The sequence below is a fragment of the Leptidea sinapis genome, chromosome 15 (assembly GCF_905404315.1).
Source record: "Leptidea sinapis chromosome 15, ilLepSina1.1, whole genome shotgun sequence".
Lineage (NCBI taxonomy): Eukaryota > Metazoa > Arthropoda > Insecta > Lepidoptera > Pieridae > Leptidea > Leptidea sinapis.
The window spans coordinates 14,039,369-14,058,615 of NC_066279.1; the positions used below are offsets into that span (position 1 = coordinate 14,039,369).

At 39.7% G+C, this 19,247-nt stretch overlaps 2 protein-coding genes across 2 annotated transcripts in view; both read right to left on the minus strand.

Annotated features, from left to right (window-relative positions):
* The window catches only part of LOC126968316 (zinc finger protein 675-like), a 288,679-nt gene that overhangs the window by 250,732 nt on the left and 18,700 nt on the right, over positions 1–19,247 (minus strand). The window lies entirely within an intron of this gene.
* LOC126968295 (chaoptin) overlaps positions 1–19,247 on the minus strand; it is a 37,279-nt gene that overhangs the window by 14,255 nt on the left and 3,777 nt on the right. The window contains exons 3-8 of the mRNA XM_050813207.1: positions 10,014–10,183; positions 8,932–9,084; positions 6,647–6,750; positions 5,018–5,116; positions 3,026–3,127; positions 1,090–1,234 (exon numbers count right to left, since the gene is read on the minus strand). Of these exons, the coding sequence (XP_050669164.1) occupies positions 1,090–1,234; positions 3,026–3,127; positions 5,018–5,116; positions 6,647–6,750; positions 8,932–9,084; positions 10,014–10,183 (773 nt within the window). The remainder of the gene's footprint in view (positions 1–1,089; positions 1,235–3,025; positions 3,128–5,017; positions 5,117–6,646; positions 6,751–8,931; positions 9,085–10,013; positions 10,184–19,247) is intronic.

The window sequence follows — 19,247 nt, forward strand, 5'->3', positions numbered from 1 at the left end:
ATTATGTGCTAGGTATCATGTTCTTGCTTCTTCCATATACAGAAAATGACGATTAGCTGTGTAGTATAATAAATAAAGGTATATTTCACATTCCTGCACTGCACAAATCTGTGTTTTACTTAAAATAGCAAACCGACGCGAATATTTTAACCGCCTGCCGTTTTGGCCTGCTTGCTTGGTAGGTGTCATGACGACGTTGAAAATTGACATTTGTAGCCATACTCTTAGGTCACACGTGCTCTAACCTAACTAACTTCTATATTCTCTAACTTGCTCTAACTTTTATCGCATTATCCACCGCAGACTTCTACCTTCGCACGACAAGCCACAAATTAGGATATCATCCCCACCAACTAGATATGTGACGCCAAGATGTGATCCTCCACAGTGCGGTTTTCAAGAAACTTCTTTCACGTACTACAAAGCTGTGGAATGATCTTCCTTGTGTTGTGTTACCGAGAGCTCAAGAGCATGCGGATGGCGGTGATAATAACACCACGTGACCCGTACGCTCTTTTGTCCTCCTTTTCCATTAAAAAATAACCAATCGCCTCTCAAAATATTTCATTTTAACACAATTGTTTGTACTACTTACTTAAAAATTAATGTTTTGTTAAAAAAAAATGTCTTTTATTGAAATTATTTTATCGTTAACTCAACCTACTCTTGTTAATTAAGTTGTGAGTTTCTTTTCGTTTTTAATTTGTTACTATACGTATGTACGTTTCAACACGACATCTATCGCCCTCCATATTTTTTTTTTGTTATTATTTTGCCATCGTGCCTAGCACAATAACCCAATTTATTGTCTCTTTGGTGGGTTCATTTTTGTATTTTGTTTTTATAGACAGTTCCATTGAACTTCTCTACATGTTTGATGGCTATTAAGTGGTGAATCTATCGGCAAGGTTAGGAATGTTGTGTCCTTTCAGCCTGTTGTATATCACACTACAATTGCCTTACAGTTGGGAAGCCAAATTATTTAACGCATGATAGTAGCAGTTGGTACTTTATGCTGTAGTTGATGATTTCAGCATGCAAGAAACTGCTAAGCATACTATACAAGAAAAAATATAAATAACGACGAACCTCAGCGTATTTGACCTGCTGGAACATCTGGAAGTCCACCTTGGTGATTTGATTCCTGGCGAGGTCCACTGTTCCTATTCTTGTGATCGCTGAGAACGTTCCCCGTCCTATGTCTGATATCTCATTGTCCTGAAGATACAGACGTCTGTGGGTAGACAAAAATATTTTTCATTTCTCATACTCGGAAAGTAATGTTGTTTTGATCTGATTATTGGGTGGAAAATGCTGTTTCCCTCCATAGAGAGGGAAAAACTCATATAAATTACTTCCCACCTAAGGGCCGGAATGAACTTTAAAAATAGAACTGCTGTGAAGAGTTTTATTTAAAAAAGAACTAATTAGAAAAAATGCTGCGGCAATGTGACTTTCTAAACAGCCAGTGTGAACTTAGCGCAAAATTCTTTGAGCGGAATAAGCCGCAACAATTACGCGGTAAGTTCCATATTTGAAATTTAAAAAGTCGGCATAAATTGGCGGGATACTAATCTGTGCTTAGATAAACAACTAGTTTTATTTTCCTCATATTCGAAATGAAAAGTAGAGTGTTTAACTCGGGTCAAAGTATCAATTCCTACTCGGACTATAGCCGACCTCGCTGCGCTCGGGCGTCTAAATACCTCGGGAATTGATTCTTTCGACCCTATGTTAACAATCTACTATTCTAATTCATGGAATTTATATGTATGACTTTATTATATGTATAGATTGTAAAAGCTGTGAACACGTAAAAAAATAGCGGCAAAATCTTAACCACTATTTTCAGCAAGGCACGCACACTAAAACAGAGTGACCAACAAATCGCTAGTGTGAGACGTAGATGCACACTAAAGTAATAAACCTGAGCTATTGTCATGCGTCGCCTAACATCAACAGACTTTAACTAGGTGTATAGATAATTACCTAAAGTTAAGTATAGATATCGCGCGAGTTGAATACAGAGTTCAGGAATGCGATAGTGCTGTGACCTAATTATAATTGATAATCATCATCGAGTGTGTCGAAAAATTTTAATAATGCTTCAAGTGATCACAGGTTAAAATGATGAAAAAATGTCGCAAATATGTTGGCCTCAGTGAGTCATACATCTTTGTGCCGTTTGGTGTCGAGACACTTGGCTCGTGGGGCCCAGAGGCCCGGAGAATGTTCAAAATACTATCTTCGCGCCTCAATAAAGCTACTGGAAACCCAAGCGCTGGCAGCTATTTCGGTCAACGGATCAGCCTAGCTATCCAACGCGGTAATGCTGCCAGTATTCTTGGTACGCTTCCACGTAATCATAGTTTTAATTTTATGTAGTTGTAGTATTGTGAAAATTGTCGTGTATTGTGTGTGTAAATATAGTTATAAGATTTGTTTTGTTTGAAAAAAGTATTTTATTATTTCTTCCATCATTTCAGCCTAATAACGAAATCTAAATTTTTTGTTCTGCCTTTCTTCAACACACAATATGCCTAAAATAATTTCGCCATTTCTCGTGCTTGGCGATTAAGAAAAACTTTTTTTTTGGAACCTGATGGACTCGGTTCAGTCATTATGGAAATCTCGCTTACTGTATGTATATCGTATTAAATAAATCGTGGTCTTGGGTGAAAGACAGACTATGCCTATTGCTGTATTTATGTAACAATTTGGAAACGGCGTGATGCAGTAATGTATAAACATCACTGTGTTTCGATCCGAAGGGCGCCGCAGCTAGTGAAATTACGTGACGAACTCAATTATTGTGGTGCCGCTCAGAATTTTTGGAATTTGTATTTCAAGAATCCTGAGCGACACTGCATTGTAATGGGCACGGCGTATCAATTACCATCAGCTGAACGTCCTGCTCGTCTTGTCCCTTATTTTCATTGAAATAAAAGGTTTTTAGGTATGCAATTGCTTTTCCAACTTTAAAGATTTGAAATATTTTCATTTTGATTTCATATAATATTCTTACCTCAAAAACCTCATGCCTCTAAAGCTATTTGTGTCCAGTTTCTTAATATTGTTATTGTCCAAATGCACCACTTTTATAACTGTATTCCTTGCGAACATACCCCTGAAATCAATAAGTTAGTTTAAGTGAAACTATATGTGGGATTTAAGATAAACTTTCTGCCTATTTATATGCTGTTAGGAAGATTAGAGAGTACACGAATGTTGCGACCGCTATATTAGTGTACTTCATATAGTGTTTGCTCTGCAAAAGAGAGCTGTTCGTGCTTTATATCAGCTTGGTAATAGACAGTCTCTCAAAGAAAAATTTAAAGAAATAAATATTATGACTGTTCATTGTCAATACATTTATGAAAATTTAATATACGTTCATAAAAATCGTCACCTTTTTGCTCTTAATAGTGATTTTCATTATTATAACACTAGAAATAAGGGATTGCTTGTAACTAATTCTAGTAGGCTTCATAAGATACATAATAGCTTTAAGGGTAAATGTGTACACTTTTATAATAAAGTCCCAGCCACTGTTCAGGCATTATCTATAAATAAATTTAAATTAGTTATAAAAAAATGTCTGTGTCGTAAATCCTATTACTCTAATCTAAGTGATCGGACAGCCTGGGGCTAGATTATGATTATTTTATAGCGATAGAAATGACTGTACAATATTGTATATTTTTATTGAAAAGAGCGCAAAAAAAATAATGCTGGGAGAGTTTCTTGCGCCGCTTCTTCTCTCTCAAAGCGCCATTTGTTTCCGAAGCGGTAGTAGAATCTAGTATATTAGAAATGACATCAAAAAGAATTCTAAAGGAATCAATTTTGAGAAAATAAATGCCTTTTTATGCCTTTTATACGCATGGCATACATCAATCAAAAACATTTATTAATGTGAATTAAAAAATACTCTTATGAATGCCAAAATTACACATTTTACCATTTACCACAACTAGGGAAAAGTTGAAATTTCATGAGAAGTGGCAGGAAACTCATTGCCAATCTTTTAATAATTTAGATTTACAATTTCATTATTTACTGCAACAGTTATTATAATGAGGGTCAAAACACAAGAGTGGCGTGTGTCGCAATCATCATAATGAATAACGCCACGAGCGTTTTTTTAACCCAAGTTATATATACCGTATCGCATACAATATTTTTTCTACGACTAGCTAATTTTAAATAAAACATACAATATATCACAAGTTTTTGAGTTGCCGCTTAAATGGGCGGGAAATATGTTGTCAATCTTAACTATGGTGAGTGGTTTCATTTTTACTTCAAGAAATGGCAAAGGTACACCCATACAGCCAACGAGGGAAAATTGAAAATTACAAAATACAGCAGCATCTTGGCAAATTATAGTACCATGTTTTTTTTAAGTTAACATTAAAATGTTATGTATCTAATATATTATGTAATACGTATAACCTAATATTTCTATGAACCTACCATACCTAGATTTAGTAGTCTATGACATCAAAACAACTGTGCTTTTTTGGCGACATTACAGTGCAGTAAACAATGCTTTTATAGGCCATAGAGTATAGACTTTTTCAAAGACTCAATAAAGTATCTACTAATATTACTGAACGTGGCTGTATAAATGACATAATATTATAGGAGTAGAAAAAATTGTTTTAATTACAATCTATGTAATACATGAATCCATATATACCGTTGAAGAAATCAGACAATTGACTGAAGTAAATACAGCTCGTTTGGTTCATTTTGCGTACATCCACAGCATTATGTCATACGGTTTTTGTGGGGAAATGCTGCGGCTGTTAATAGTATTTTTGTGCTCCAAAAGAGAGCTATTAGAGCGACTATTTGCGAAAAAGAGTAAGATTATTAAAGGCGAATCAATTCTGTTATTCTATGAGTTAACGTTAACGTTTACGACCTGATGTAGGTTCGCTACGTTAGCTAAGTGTTGATGCAACTTTTGAGCTAACACTTTAGAGACGTTCCACTTAAATTAAGTACCTACCTGGGTATATCCGGCAGTCGGTTATGGCTAGCGTTGCACCAGCCCAGTTTAGTTAGGTCTCCAATATGGCTGCCGTCTAGCTTCGTAAGATTGTTGTAACTGAAAGTATTAAACAAATAAAAAACATTGCTTTATATTAACATAAGTAACAAACACTAGTACTAGTGATAGTGCTCAAAATAATCATGTTGGTTTTAATATGTCCTCCACAGCGCGGTTTTCAAGGAACTTTCTTCCACATACTACAAAGCTATGGAATGAACTTCCTTGTGCGGTTTTTCCGGGACGATACGACATGGGTACCTTCCGCGCCTGCCGCGTTACTGCGCGTACACCTTCCTTAAAGGCCGGTAACGCTCCTGTGATTCCTCTGGTGTTGCAAGAGACTGTGGGCGGCGGTGATCACTTAACACCAGGTGACGCTCGTTTGTCCTCCTTTTCCCTAAAAACAATATATGTGTTTTTAAACACAGGCTTGTGTCTCGGATGAAGTATACGCATGGGTTTGCCATCCACGTACAGAATACGCGCGAGTTGAATGCAGAGTTTAGGAATGCGATAGTACTGTGACTTAATTATAATTGATGATATAATATATTCATGTCGATAATTTTTTTATAATTTAACCTATTAATTAAACCTTTAATTTTCGTTTTACCTTTCTACAACACACATGTCTTAAATATTTTTCGCCATTTCTCATCTTTGGATGATGCAATGAATAAAATAATTTTCGTTTTTTTAACGTTGATGATGACTCTGATCAATCATTGTTAGAATAAATAAAAATAACACGTGATCGCAACATTAGTATTAACGCGATAACACAGTGAGCGACGACTACGGCACAGCACGAGGCGAGGCGTGCGGACAGCGGGGGGATATCTGAAGGAATAATATACTGATTATGGTGATAATACGGTCACATATTAAAAATAAAATTACTTTCAGACAAACAATTACAAAGAGTAGCCTAGGTAGGACCGCTAATATTAACAGAATTGTAATGGCCTATAACGATATATTTAAAATAGCACATTTGGACATATTTTGGAATACTGCATCGATTTTCAAGCGCATAATTAAAAAACATATTGTTAAAATCATTAGTTTTTTTTTGTTTTTGATAATAGTTTTTATTTAATATAATAGAGTTTTTAAGATATTTTTTAATTTAGTTTTTTGTTTATTAGTACTTGTAATTTAATTAATTGCATGTCGAGTTAGCCCGTAAATGGGGTATACGATGTTAAATAGTATAAGTAATTAACGTGTAAATATACCATAAAGCAACACATTGTATACAACGTGGACTTCCTACTAAACAATTAAATAAATAATAATTAATATTATTAACATTATATTAAAACTTACAATATCTTGATGATCAATTACATTCAGGTGACCCGTACACTTGTTTGTTACGTTCTTCAATAAAAATCATATTTGCTTAACTTAACACAACGGCTGAAAAAAATCTAATTGGTTAAGGTCTGCCGTTTTCTCGGCCGTTTGCACTCTTTTGGGTACCAGAGAGTAACCTGCATGGACTATTTTTCCAGGTTCCACTTTGAGACATAAGATGTTAAAGAAGGAAATAGCTTGGCGGTTAAGTTTATCATTACGTACCTCAAGTCCAAAACCTCAGTTTCCCTCAAACCCTTGAACTGGCTTTTCTTTAAGGTCACCAGCCTATTTCCATGCAGGTCTAGCTTACGGAGTTTTTTCAAATACTGAAAATTATATCAACAGAATTATATCACTTGCTTATGATGCCAGGTTATAGTTAATAAATAAATGTATCAATAATAATAACTGGATAAAGAGGGTCAGTTACAGAAAGCAGCTGTTTTGGGAACGGCACACATCGTGTGGAAGTTCCTCAGTCTGTCGCCCTAACCACCGGCGGAATTGTCGTGAACTAACGCCGGCGGGACTCTATTTTTTTTTGATTTATATTTGTAATATTGTTTTTTATAAATATGTTATATATATAAATGTAGAAAATAAGTTTAAATTGTAATAAAGAGAATAATAATAATAATAATTCCTTTATTTCAGGCTACATGGCCCATAAAATAAATACCTTATAGTCTAACATACATATGATATATAACTTAAATCTACGTCACATTTTCGCGGCGTTGTGAGGCGCGGGTTCGGTAACTTCCGGCGGTCGGCGACGTCCGCGATATTTGCGGAACACGACCCCCTTTGGCCACAGCTGCACGTCTAGGAAGGTAGATATATGTCATGTCGGGACGCGAACAACAAAAGAGTTGAAGTCTACTGCGTGACGCGTCACCAACTTTTCGACCCCCAACCGGAACCTTGTCTTCTCCACCAAGTACTGAACACTGTCGGAGGCCTTGGTGGTGTGGTGAAAGCGAGAGACGTAGATATACGTCGCTGGGATTACGGGACGCAGGAGCTGGTTCTGTCCTATCGGTGCTGTGCCACATTGGTTATGACTAGGAGGTCTCCTCTTCTTCCGCTGCACCTTAATGAAGCCATCCTTGTCGGTCAGACCCTTCGACACAGCTCTACAAGCGGGTTCATTGCGGGCGTGCCCGCTTCCACTTTCTGTCCTCAGCACTGTCCGCTTTCTGGGTTGCTGGCGGATGGCAGCAGCATAGTCAGCAGGCGACACCTCCGAGAGGATTGTATTGGATGCGATTACTAACTATGACAGTAATCACGACTATCATGTTCACAGAGCTTCCTTACTCAAACAATGAATTCAAGCTCTAAAGGTTGATGCATCCAATACACGATAATTTATATTTGTACAGTTTATTCTTTACTACTTTTTATGAAATTATTTATATTATTTAAACAAGGTTCATATATTGGATGCAGCACCTTACAAACTAATTTGTTTTGTATATTAGAGCCATTTTAAAATACTCTATTTGATTGAAAAGGGTGGCCGTTGAGTTTCTTGTATGTTCTTCTCTTAAGCTCTATTTTTTCCAAACATGGTAGATTCAGTAATTTAAAAGAAATATTTATAGTGACTATTCAAAAGCGCTTAGTTTAAGTCTAATTGAACAAAGTTTATTTGACTTGGACTTCTTTTTTATGGAATAGGGACAAACGAGCGTACGGGTCACCTGGTGTTAAGTGATCACCACCGCCCACAATCTCCTGCAACACCAGAGGAATCACAGGAGCGTTGCCGGTCTTTAAGGAAGGAGTACACCGCACGAGGAAGCTCATTCCACAGCTTTGTAGTACGTGGAAGAAAGCTCCTTGAAAACCGCACTGTGGAGGACCGCCACACATCCAGATGGTGGGGATGATATGAATGACTTTGAATAAAAATTAATGAGTAATTAATTTAATAGTGATTTTTTGCACACAGTACTGCCGCAAGTATTGGACAATATGATGTGAGCGAGATGGAATGACGATCGAAGATATTTTAAATTATTTTCTCTGTTGACTCGGTTTATATGACATACTTACGACCTTTTTCTGTCGAGAAGCAGTGATGTGTCATCATTGTGTTTCGGTCTGAAGGGCGCCGTAGCTAGTGGAATTACTGAGCAAATCAGACTTAAAATCTCATGTCTCAAGGTGACGAGCGCAATTGTAGTGCCCTCAGAATTTTTGGACTTTTCAAGGATCCTGAGCAGCACTGCATTGTAATGGGCAGAGCGTATCAATTACCATCAGCTGAACGTAATGCTCGTCTCGTCTCGCATTTTCATAACAAAAAAAACAGCTAGTGAAGTTACTGGGCAAATCAGACTTTGTCTCAAGATGATGAGCGCAGTTGTAGTGCCGCTCAAAATTCTAGGGTCTTTCAACAATTCCGAGCGGCACTGCATTGTAATGAGCAGGGCGTAACAATTACCATCACCTGAACGTCCTGCTCGTCCCTTAAAGTCATAAATAAATGTTTTCCAAACCTGGAAGGCATCAGGTGATATGTCAGATATGTGTCCATTGCTGATATGCAGGTTCTCCAACTTGCCAACGGCAAGGCTTCCAGCAAATATATCCTTGCTGAGGGACTTTATTTCATGACCATCGAGCTGCAGAGTTGAGAGGTTACCCAGGATCTGAAAAAAATTGCTTATTAATGTTGGACAAATACAGATACAAACCTGCGAATTTACCACTGTCCTTAAAGGCATATCAAAACAACTAAAAAGATTTACAATTTTAAGTGAATTTCAAGATCTTACAAATAAGTCGGGATGGAAATCACCTCACACTATAATTAATTTATTGCTGTTGCATAGTTGTTTCAATACCTGTTCCAAAATTAGCTCAAATTCATCACAATCAGTATGTGGTGGTCTATAAACACATACCACATTAATATGGTTCAGTTAAACACATGATAATTCAATAAGGTGTTTCAATAATACAATGTTTTTTCTCTATTTACACTTTAGTGTGTCTTTGGCAAACATCAAAATTCATATCCATGGGCGAACTTATATATTTTAAATTCATTTTAAATTAAATTTATATATTCCACTTATATATATTTCTCCAGACTTGCGAAAAACAGGCACAAAAAACTTATGGGTCTTTTTAAGGTTCTGTATCAGTACGACATTTATGTGATAAAGGTTACTATAACATAAATGATTTTTTTAATGATATCACAGATCGGAAATTGAGCGAACATACTCAAGGTTTATAAATAATAATTTTTAATGTTACGAAATTTTATAAAAAAAAATAGGAGAACGGTTAACCCTAAAGGCCTTCCCTGCAACTCTCCGCTAATTTCATACCTAAACGCTTCATATTGTACTTATGACGATTTTGAGCTGCGTAAAACCAATAACTTGCCGAATTTTGAAAATTTTAAATTTTCTTAGCGGGAAGTTAGAAAGGAAGTCCGCTGTGATTCTTGCACCCGTAGTTGTCAGGTCTGAGGCATAAATTTTCGAATTGGTGGAAGAAAAAAATATTTCAATTGAATGCGTCATTTTGAGATATTAACTCGTATGCAAAACTGCGCGATGAATCCTACCTTGAAAGCATCCTTAGGGAACTCCTCTAACTTGGTGTTCCTCATATACAGCTCCTGTAGAGTCCTGTTGACGCCAGCGAAGGCGTGCTCGTCTATAGACCTGATGGGCGTGTCGAAGATCGCCAGGATCCGAACGGTGGACCTGTGCAGCAGGGGGCCGGAGAGATGTGCTGAAAATCATATTTTAATGAACCATCATTAAACTAGATACTGCCCACGACTTCGTGATAAATTTTTATCACGCTGTCTAGGCAGCTAATAATGCATGTGGTTCTACTGGATGTATGGCGGTTCTCCACAATGCGGTTTTCAAGGAGCTTTCTTCCACGTACTACAAAGCTGTGGAATTAGTTTACTTGTGCGGTGTTTCCGGGACGATACGACATGGGTACCTTTAAAAGCGCGTCCACCTTCCTTAAAGGCCGGCAACGCTCCTGTGATTGCTCTGGTAATGTAAGAGAATGTGGGCGACGGAGATCTCAAACACCAGGTGACCAGTAAGCTCGTATGCTTGCTTTTTTCTTAGAGAGTTTTGCTAAGCAGATTAGATGCTTATTGAGACAGGTCATCTTGAAAAGGGTGACAGGTGTCATCGTGATTGGTATGACAGCAGACATCATTGTGGAAGCGATGACAAGCGGTGGTGGTGTCGGCGAGTCTATATAAGCCTGTGCGCGTTTCATCCGAGATGAAATTAGTGTAAGTGCTTTGAACTAGTGTAAGGGGAATCCCTGTCCGTTTGGAAAGTCAACCTATTATTGTAATTAAGATTGGCATCCCTTTAAAATATCAACGTTAGCACCTTAAATTAAGGATTGGTCTCCGCTGTGCTCCAACCGCAGCGACAGCACCTAGATACCGCAGGCGTAGTTGCAAAGTGCGAAAACTAATACTACGCCCAAGTGGGCGTAATCAGGCCAGACTTGAACAATGTGTGATGTTGACGTGCCACATGTTCTGTTAAGCTTTGCTAATAAGTGAAATGCCGGGTGGCAAAACTTTGTAAAAAAAAATACTGCAAAAAATAAGAAAAACAACTGGCATCACATAATATCATCACTAAGTATTTTGTATTTTATTAAATTCAATGTAAAATAAAACGAAGCGTTTGTTACAAAATTTGAAAGATGCCATTGAGTGTCAAGATGCCACGCACACGAGCCTCTAATAGTTGACGTAATAAAAAAGCTATTGTTCTAAGGTACTGCGGTGTCTAGCTGGAGCGCAGCGGAGACCAATCCTTAATCTAAAGTAAGCCCCTTTTATTATTGTAACTGATATTGTTTAAATTCCTATTTTATAGTATAAATGAGCGCCAGTAGTCGTTATTGTGTTTTTCTATTTTAATTTCACCTCAGGTGACTAAAAATATATTACCAGTGGGAGGCTCCTTTGCACAAGATGCCGGCTAGATTATGGGTACCACAACGGCGCCTACACTGCCGTGAAGCAGTTATATGTAAGCATTACTGTGTTTCGATCTGAAGGGCGCGTAGCTAGTGAAAATACTGGGCAAATGAGACTTAACATCTTATGTCTTAAGGTGACGAGCGCAGTTGTATTGCCGCTCAGAATTTTTGGGGTTTTTCAAGAATCCTGAGTGGCACTGCATTGTAATGGGCAGGGCGTATCAATTACCATCAGCTAAACGTCCTGCTCGTCTCGTCACTTATTTTCATTGAAAAAAAACTTGTGTAATAATTTTAGCGAATTTTGTAGAAATTATAATTATCACAATGTTAACAAGAGGAATAATTATTAACTGGTAATGACCAAACTCAGCTAATCGAGTTAGCAAGTCTTGTTAGGCGAAGCATTTGCTCTTAGAAAAGGATCTCAGAAAATGTATTAAATGCATGTGTTGGGAAATAAAACAAATATGGTGAAGGCAAAGGTCACTATGACATAAATGACTTTTTTGGTTAATGCCACAGGCTATTTAATGAATGGAATTTATTAAAAAAAACACCCGAATAATAATTTATGTATATAGCAAAATCTATATCTAATATATAAAATTATCGTGTCATGGTGTTAAACATTGAACTCCTCCGTAACGGCTTGACCGATTCCATGAAATTTTGAGTGCATGTTGGGTAGGTCTGAGAATCGGACAACATCTATTTTTCATCCCACTAAATGTTAAGGGTACACGAATTTTTTTTTTAATTTTACTGACATTTTTTATTTAAATTTGTTTGATTATGAGTCAGCATTAAAAAAACCATACATCTTCAAATTTTCACCCATCTACGATCAACAGTTACTTTTATATCGCGATTTTAATATCGGCAATACAACGTTTGCTGGGTCAGCTAGTAATATATACTAGCGGAACTGACACACGTTGTACTGTACACACGTGTTAAATTTGAAAAATCGGTCGTTAGGGGGAGATCAGTAACATACGTAGGAGAATAATATGTCGACTGTATTGAGAATCTAAACCAATCACTTCTGACCTGAATAACTATCGCCCTGTTTCGGTGTTGCCGACCCTTTGTAAAATTTTTGAAAAAAATATTTTAAGCCAAATGCTTACTCACTTTAACACTTATAAGTTACTTCATATAAAGCAATTTGGCTTTACTAGGGGACGCTCGACTACGGATGCAGGTGTTGAACTCATCAGGAATATTTTTGAGGCCTGGGAGGAATCACAGAATTCACTTGGTATCTTCTGTGATTTATCTAAGGCTTTTGATTGTGTTCAGCATTCAACGCTGGTCAGGAAGCTATGCCACTATGGTATAAGAGGATCTGCACTCGATCATCTGATCTCATATTTAAATAATAGGATTCAGAGGGTTGAGGTGAATGGTAGGCCTGGGACTCCTCTCGGTATGGGGGCCACAAGGGTCTATTCTTGGACCCTTCCTCTTCCTAATTTATATAAATGATCTACCTAACCTTGTAGAAAAAAAACACAAGATGGTATTGTTTGCGGATGACACTTCACTTATATTCAAAGTGAAACGAAGCCAAGTTTTGTATGACGAAGTAAACAATGCTCTATCTGACATCGTGTACTGGTTTAGCGCCAATAACTTATTGTTAAATAATCATAAAACCAAATATATTAAATTCACCGCGCCAAATGTCAAAAATGTAGATGCGAATATTTTATTAAATGGAGAGGTGATAAAACCAGTGGAATCTGCTATATTTCTTGGCATTACTCTTGATTCCAAATTGCAGTGGGGCCCCCATATTGAAGGATTGGCGAATAGGCTTAGTTCTGCAGCAAATGCGGTTAAGAAAATTAGACGGTTAACTGACATAGATACGGCGAGATTAGTATACTTTAGTTATTTTCATAGTATTATGTCCTATGGTATATTGTTATGGGGCAGTGCGGGCGATATTAATACTATCTTTGTGCTGCAGAAGAGGGCTATTAGCGCGATTTATAACCTAGGTCCTAAAGAATCATTAAGAGAAAAATTTAAAGAAATAAACATTTTGACTGTGGCTTCTCAATACATTTTCGATAATGTTTTGTATGTTCATAAGCACATTGAGGAATTTTCTAGAAACTGTGACGTTCATAATGTTAACACGAGGAACAAACATAAACTTGTTATGCCTACTACTCGGTTGGGTCAAGTTAGTAAGTCTTTTGTTGGGCGTTGTATATGCTTCTACAATGTGATCCCAGAAAATGTACAAAACAAATGTGTTACTAAATTTAAAAGAATTGTTAAAAAACGTTTGTGTGGGAAAGGTTATTATAGCATAAACGATTTTCTTAATGACACCACGGACTGGGAATAAAGCGAACACCCTCAGGCTCTTTAATTATAAATGTTTATTGTACGATATTACATTGTAATCCATATTTTATATTATAAAAAAAAAGCCCGCTGAGTTTCTTGCGCCCATTCTTCTCAGGTCTGAGGCAGTCTCTTTTGAATGGGTGGTAGATTTTGACGCTCAATAAGTCATTTTAAATCCTATTTTGAATAAAAATATTTGAATTTGAATCTCAAATTCACTGGAACACTAAAAAATCATCAAAATCGGTGCAGCCATTTTTTTTTATGGAATAGGAGGACAAACGAGCGTACGGGTCACCTGTTGTTAAGTGATCACCGCCGCCCATACTCTCTTGCAACACCAGAGGAATCAAAGGAGCGTTGCCGGCCTTTAAGGAAGGTGTACGCGCTTTTTTGAAGGTACCCATGTCGTATCGTCCCGGAAACACCGCACTAGGAAGTTCATTCCACAGCTTTGTAGTACGTGGAAGAAAGCTCCTTGTAAGCCGCACTGTGGAGGACTGCCACACATCCAGATGGTGAGGATGATATCCTAACTTGTGGCGTGTCGTGCGAAGGTGGAATTCGGCGGCAGGAATTAGGTAAAACAGCTCTTCGGAACACTCCCCGTGATAAATGCGGTAGAAGACACACAATGAAGCGACGTCTCTACGCAACGCCAAGTGATCCAACCGTTCACAGAGTACTGGGTCCCCGACAATTCGCGCTGCTCTGCGTTGCACGCGGTCAAATGGATCGAGCTGATACTGGGGTGCGCCAGACCAGAGATGACAGCAATACTCCATGTGTGGCCGGACCTGCGCTTTGTACAGCGCTAGAATGTGGGCCGGCTTGAAGTATTGCCGTGCTCTATTAATGACGCCCAGTTTCTTTGAAGCCAATTTGGCTTTGCCCTCCAGATGGCCACGGAATTGGCAATCGCTCGAGATTTCGAGACCTAGTATTCCGATACTAGGCGAGGCTTTTAGGGAAGTGTTGTCGAAGAGCGGTGATGCGACAAATGGGGTTTTTTTAGTGGTAAACGCGCAAACTTGAGTCTTCTGGGGGTTAAATTGGACAAGGTTCAATTTACCCCATTCCGCCACCTTCTCGAGAGAGGACTCGATAGAAGACACAAGTTTCTCCCGGCACTGGTCGACCATTTCCCGAGAGAGACGTGCATGGCCCGTGTATACGGCATCACCAGTGCTGTCATCTGCATAGCAATGAATGTTGGAGGTGTCCAACATATCATTGATATGCAGAAGAAACAGCGTAGGAGATAGCACACAGCCTTGGGGCACTCCAGCATTCACGGGCTTCGGGTTCGAGCAATGTCCGTCGACAACGACCTGTATGCTGCGCCCAGTGAGGAAGCTGGAGGTCCACTTGCACAAGCTCTCGGGAAGCCCAAATGATGGAAGTTTAGAGAGGAGCGCCTTATGCCATACACGATCAAAGGCCTTCGCTATATCCAGGCTAACTGCCAGGCCTTCCCCATTGCTTTCAATAGCCGCAGCCCATCTATGTGTTAGGTATACCAGAAGATCACCTGCCGACCGACCATGGCGAAACCCGTATTGTCGGTCGTTGATCAACTGGTGACCCTGTAGGTATACTAAGAGCTGACGGCTAATTATGCTCTCCATGATTTTGGAGAGCAGGGAGGTAATAGCAATAGGCCTGTAGTTTGCCGGATCCGAACTGTCTCCTTTTTTTTGGATCGGATGGACAAGGGCTCACTTCCATGAGTCAGGGACTACGCCTTTGGAAAAAGAGTGCCGGAATAAACGCGTTAGCACCGGCGTCAACTCAGAGGCACACGTTCTAAGCCCGTTTGGAGAAATGCCATCCGGCACGCTCGACTTCCTGACGTCCAACGAAAACAGAGCTCGCCTAACAGTTTTCTGTCTGAACTGTACTTCAGGCATAGAGCTCTGACACCGCGGGATGGTCGGCGGTGTTTTTCCGTTGTCGTTAAGAGTCGAGTTGGAGGCGAAAAGAGCGCACAGGAGATCGGCTTTCTCTTTTGCCGTATGGGCCAGGGTGTGATTCCTCATGTACAACGGCGGCATGGACGGCTGGCTGAAGTTACCAAGAGCAGCTTTCGACAACGACCAGAACTTGCGTGTTCCGGTCGGGTAACTGGAAAGCTGCTCGCCGATTTTGACGACGTGTTTTGACTTTGCACGGGCGATTTGCCGCTTAAAAGATCTGGAAGCACGGTTGTATTTCCTCTTTAGAACTATGCAGTTCGGATCCTTTGTGCCCAGCGCCGCAACCCAAGTTCGATACGCCTGTTTTTTGCAGTCAGATGCTGCTTTAACTGACGCATCGAACCAGGGCTGTGATCTGCCACCGATCGATACTACAGAGCTTGGTATAAAAATATCCATGCCCTGTAGTATCACATCGGCTACTGCAACGGCGCAGGCACTAGGATCATCCGAAGGGAAACAAACCCTGCTCCAAGGGTAGGATGCAAAAAAGGAACGCATCCTATCCCAATCTGCTGACTTGTAGTGCCAAACGCGGCGGGTCACTGGTGGTCTGCGACGTGGGCGTCGTATAGGCACTACACTCCTGACCAGGCAATGGTCGGACGTTCCGAGAGGGGCGTCGACAATGACCTGGTAACCATCGGGATGTGTAGTCAGCGGAAGATCTAATAAGGACGGCATGTGGCTATCCACATCCGGGAGCCGCGTTGGCGACTCAACCAATTGGGACAGGACAGGACGTACGCCAATGCAAAATTATGCACAGATCGCCCTGCGTAGTCTGTCCAAGCCATTCGGCATTGTGCCCGTTGAAATCACCCAAGACTACGATTTTTTTGAGGGGATCTGTGCAAGCACGTCGTCAATTGCCGCTTGAACGCAGCCCATGAGATGATCGGTTTCTGCGTTACCACTATGCGACCTGTAGACACACGCATAGATGCGGACGCGGTCCTCTAAATCTACGCGGAGCCAGAGAGTGGACAGGTCCCTACCCTCAAAATTGCCGAGACGGCGACAGCAGATATCCTCCCTAACGTACACACATACCCTGGCATGAGGCAAAAAATTATGCTCATATTTGTACCCGGGGTACGTTAAATATGACGTATCGCTAGGTCGAGATATCTGCGTCTCCGTAAGGAAACACAAGGCCGGCTTCGCCGTCTCAAGGTGGTGGTGGACGGCGTTTAAGTTGGAGTGAATTCCCCTGATATTGCAAAAGTCCACGTTGAGTGTGGAGCGGGGTGTCGTGGTGTTACTGCCTCGTTTGCCATTTTGGAGCAAGTTCAATTGTGAATCTAAACCATCCTCGAATCCACTTGAAAACACACACAGAAAAATTCATTCAAATCGGTCCAGCCGTTTAAGAGGAGTTCACTGTCAACACACGTACAGAAGAATTATATATATTATATATATAGAGATAAGAGATTTTCAACTATAATATATTGACTCATCACGATCTCTAGAACCATAAGACGTAGAGACTTGAAATTTGCTAGGAGGCTGTGCCTTTCGCCGAGTCAGTAAGAACAGTTTTTACGAAATTTCACCCGCATTTTTTTTTTATTCTGAACAGAAAACGTGTGTCGGGTCACCTAGTAGATTAACATTTTGGATTTGTACATCAAAACATATATAGCAAAATAGCTTATATATACACATTACCAGTGGGAGGCTCCTTTGCACAGGAAGCCGGCTAGATTATGGGTACCACAACAGGCGCCTATTTCTGCCGTGAAGGAGTAATGTGTTAACATTACTGTGTTTCGGTCTGAAGGGCGCCGTAGCTAGTGAAATTTCTGGGCAAATGAGACTTAACATCTTATGTCTCAATGAGACGAGCGTAATTGTAGTGCTGCTCAGAATTTTTGGGTTTTTCAATAATCCTGAGCGGCACTGCAGTGCCAATACAATGCATTGTAATGAGTAGGGCGTATCAATTACCATCAGCTGAACTTCCTGCTCGTCTCGTCCCTTATTTTCATAAAAAAAAACATTTCCATAGAGTTACATAAAAAATGAGGTTAATTCACTAGAATGTACCAACAATAACCATTTTGAACAAATTGGTTTGTTAGATATCTGTTTTGAACTAATTGGAGCGTTTTTCTAAGTATTAACTACCATTGCATATGCTTAGCCAGGCATGCATACACGGGCAGGAGACACGCGAAGGAACAGCTTCGTGCGCGACCGTCCCACGGGGTGACAGACGGTGGTGGGGTCGGGGTAATAAGATGTCAGCGGGTGGCGAGTGGTGTTGCGGGGAAGGGCAACACGTGAGACTGCTGTAACCCACTAATCGCTAAACGCGTGAGACTGCCGTAACCCACTAACTGCTAAACGCTGAGACTGCCGTAACACAATAACCGCTAAACGCGTGAGACTGACGTAACCCACTAACTGCTAAATGCTGAGACTGCCGTAACACAATAACCGCAAAACGCGTGAGACTGACGTAACCCACTAACCGCTAAACGCGTGAGACTGTCGTAACTCACTAACAGCTAAACGCGTGAGACTGCCGTAACCGTAACGAAGTTATCGGACGATAATAAAACACACGCAGCAGAATTCGCAAATGTTACAACAAAGGTTGGTTAATGTTAAGGTTTAATTACATAAGTTATATAATGATAAGTTAGCCTCGATGTCGCTATAAACCAGTCGCGGCTCAGACGTAACGGTCAGGGCTAAGTTGTAACATTCATTCTTAATGTATGCTTAACATTTCAAGAACAGTAGTCGCCTCGAAACATTGCAATTTATACTTTTTAATAATATGTTTGTGGGTTTAGGACACGGGTTGATATTGGTCTTTCTATACTGAGATGAGCTGTTGGAATAAGATTTTCGTCAGTGTGGTCCCTTGCAATACCAGTGGTATAAAGGGCTAATAAATTAAACATTTGCTATTTTAAAGTTATATACCTCATTTCTGGGATTAATTAAACAAATTAAAAACGATCGATGTGTCACTCGAACGGTTGGCTCAGTTGTTAAGAGCGCTCGGATGGGACCCGAGAGGCGCGAGTTCCAGTCCCGCATCGTACTTAAATTTTGTTTTCACATTTCAATTGTGGAATTAATTGTAAAAGTGAGGGAAATCACTTTAAAATAAAAATTTGTATATGAAAGAGCGACATCTCAAGTCAATTATTGGGGTTGAGTTATCAACTGTAAAGTAGATCATGTAGATGGAGCAACAACCTGAGATTTAAACAAGACATACCAAAATTTACGAACCAGACATCACTCGTACGGTTGGCTCAGTTGGATTGGTAGTACGGATTAGTAGTTGGTAACCCGAGAGATCGCGGGTTCGAGTCAAAATAACAAATTGTTAAGCTTTAATGAAATTACTGGAGTAATGAGACTTGACTGGACTAATCAGGGGCGTGCATTCCATATAGGCAATTGGGCAATGCATACCTTAATAAGAACCTAAATTAATATATAATACGACTAGTATT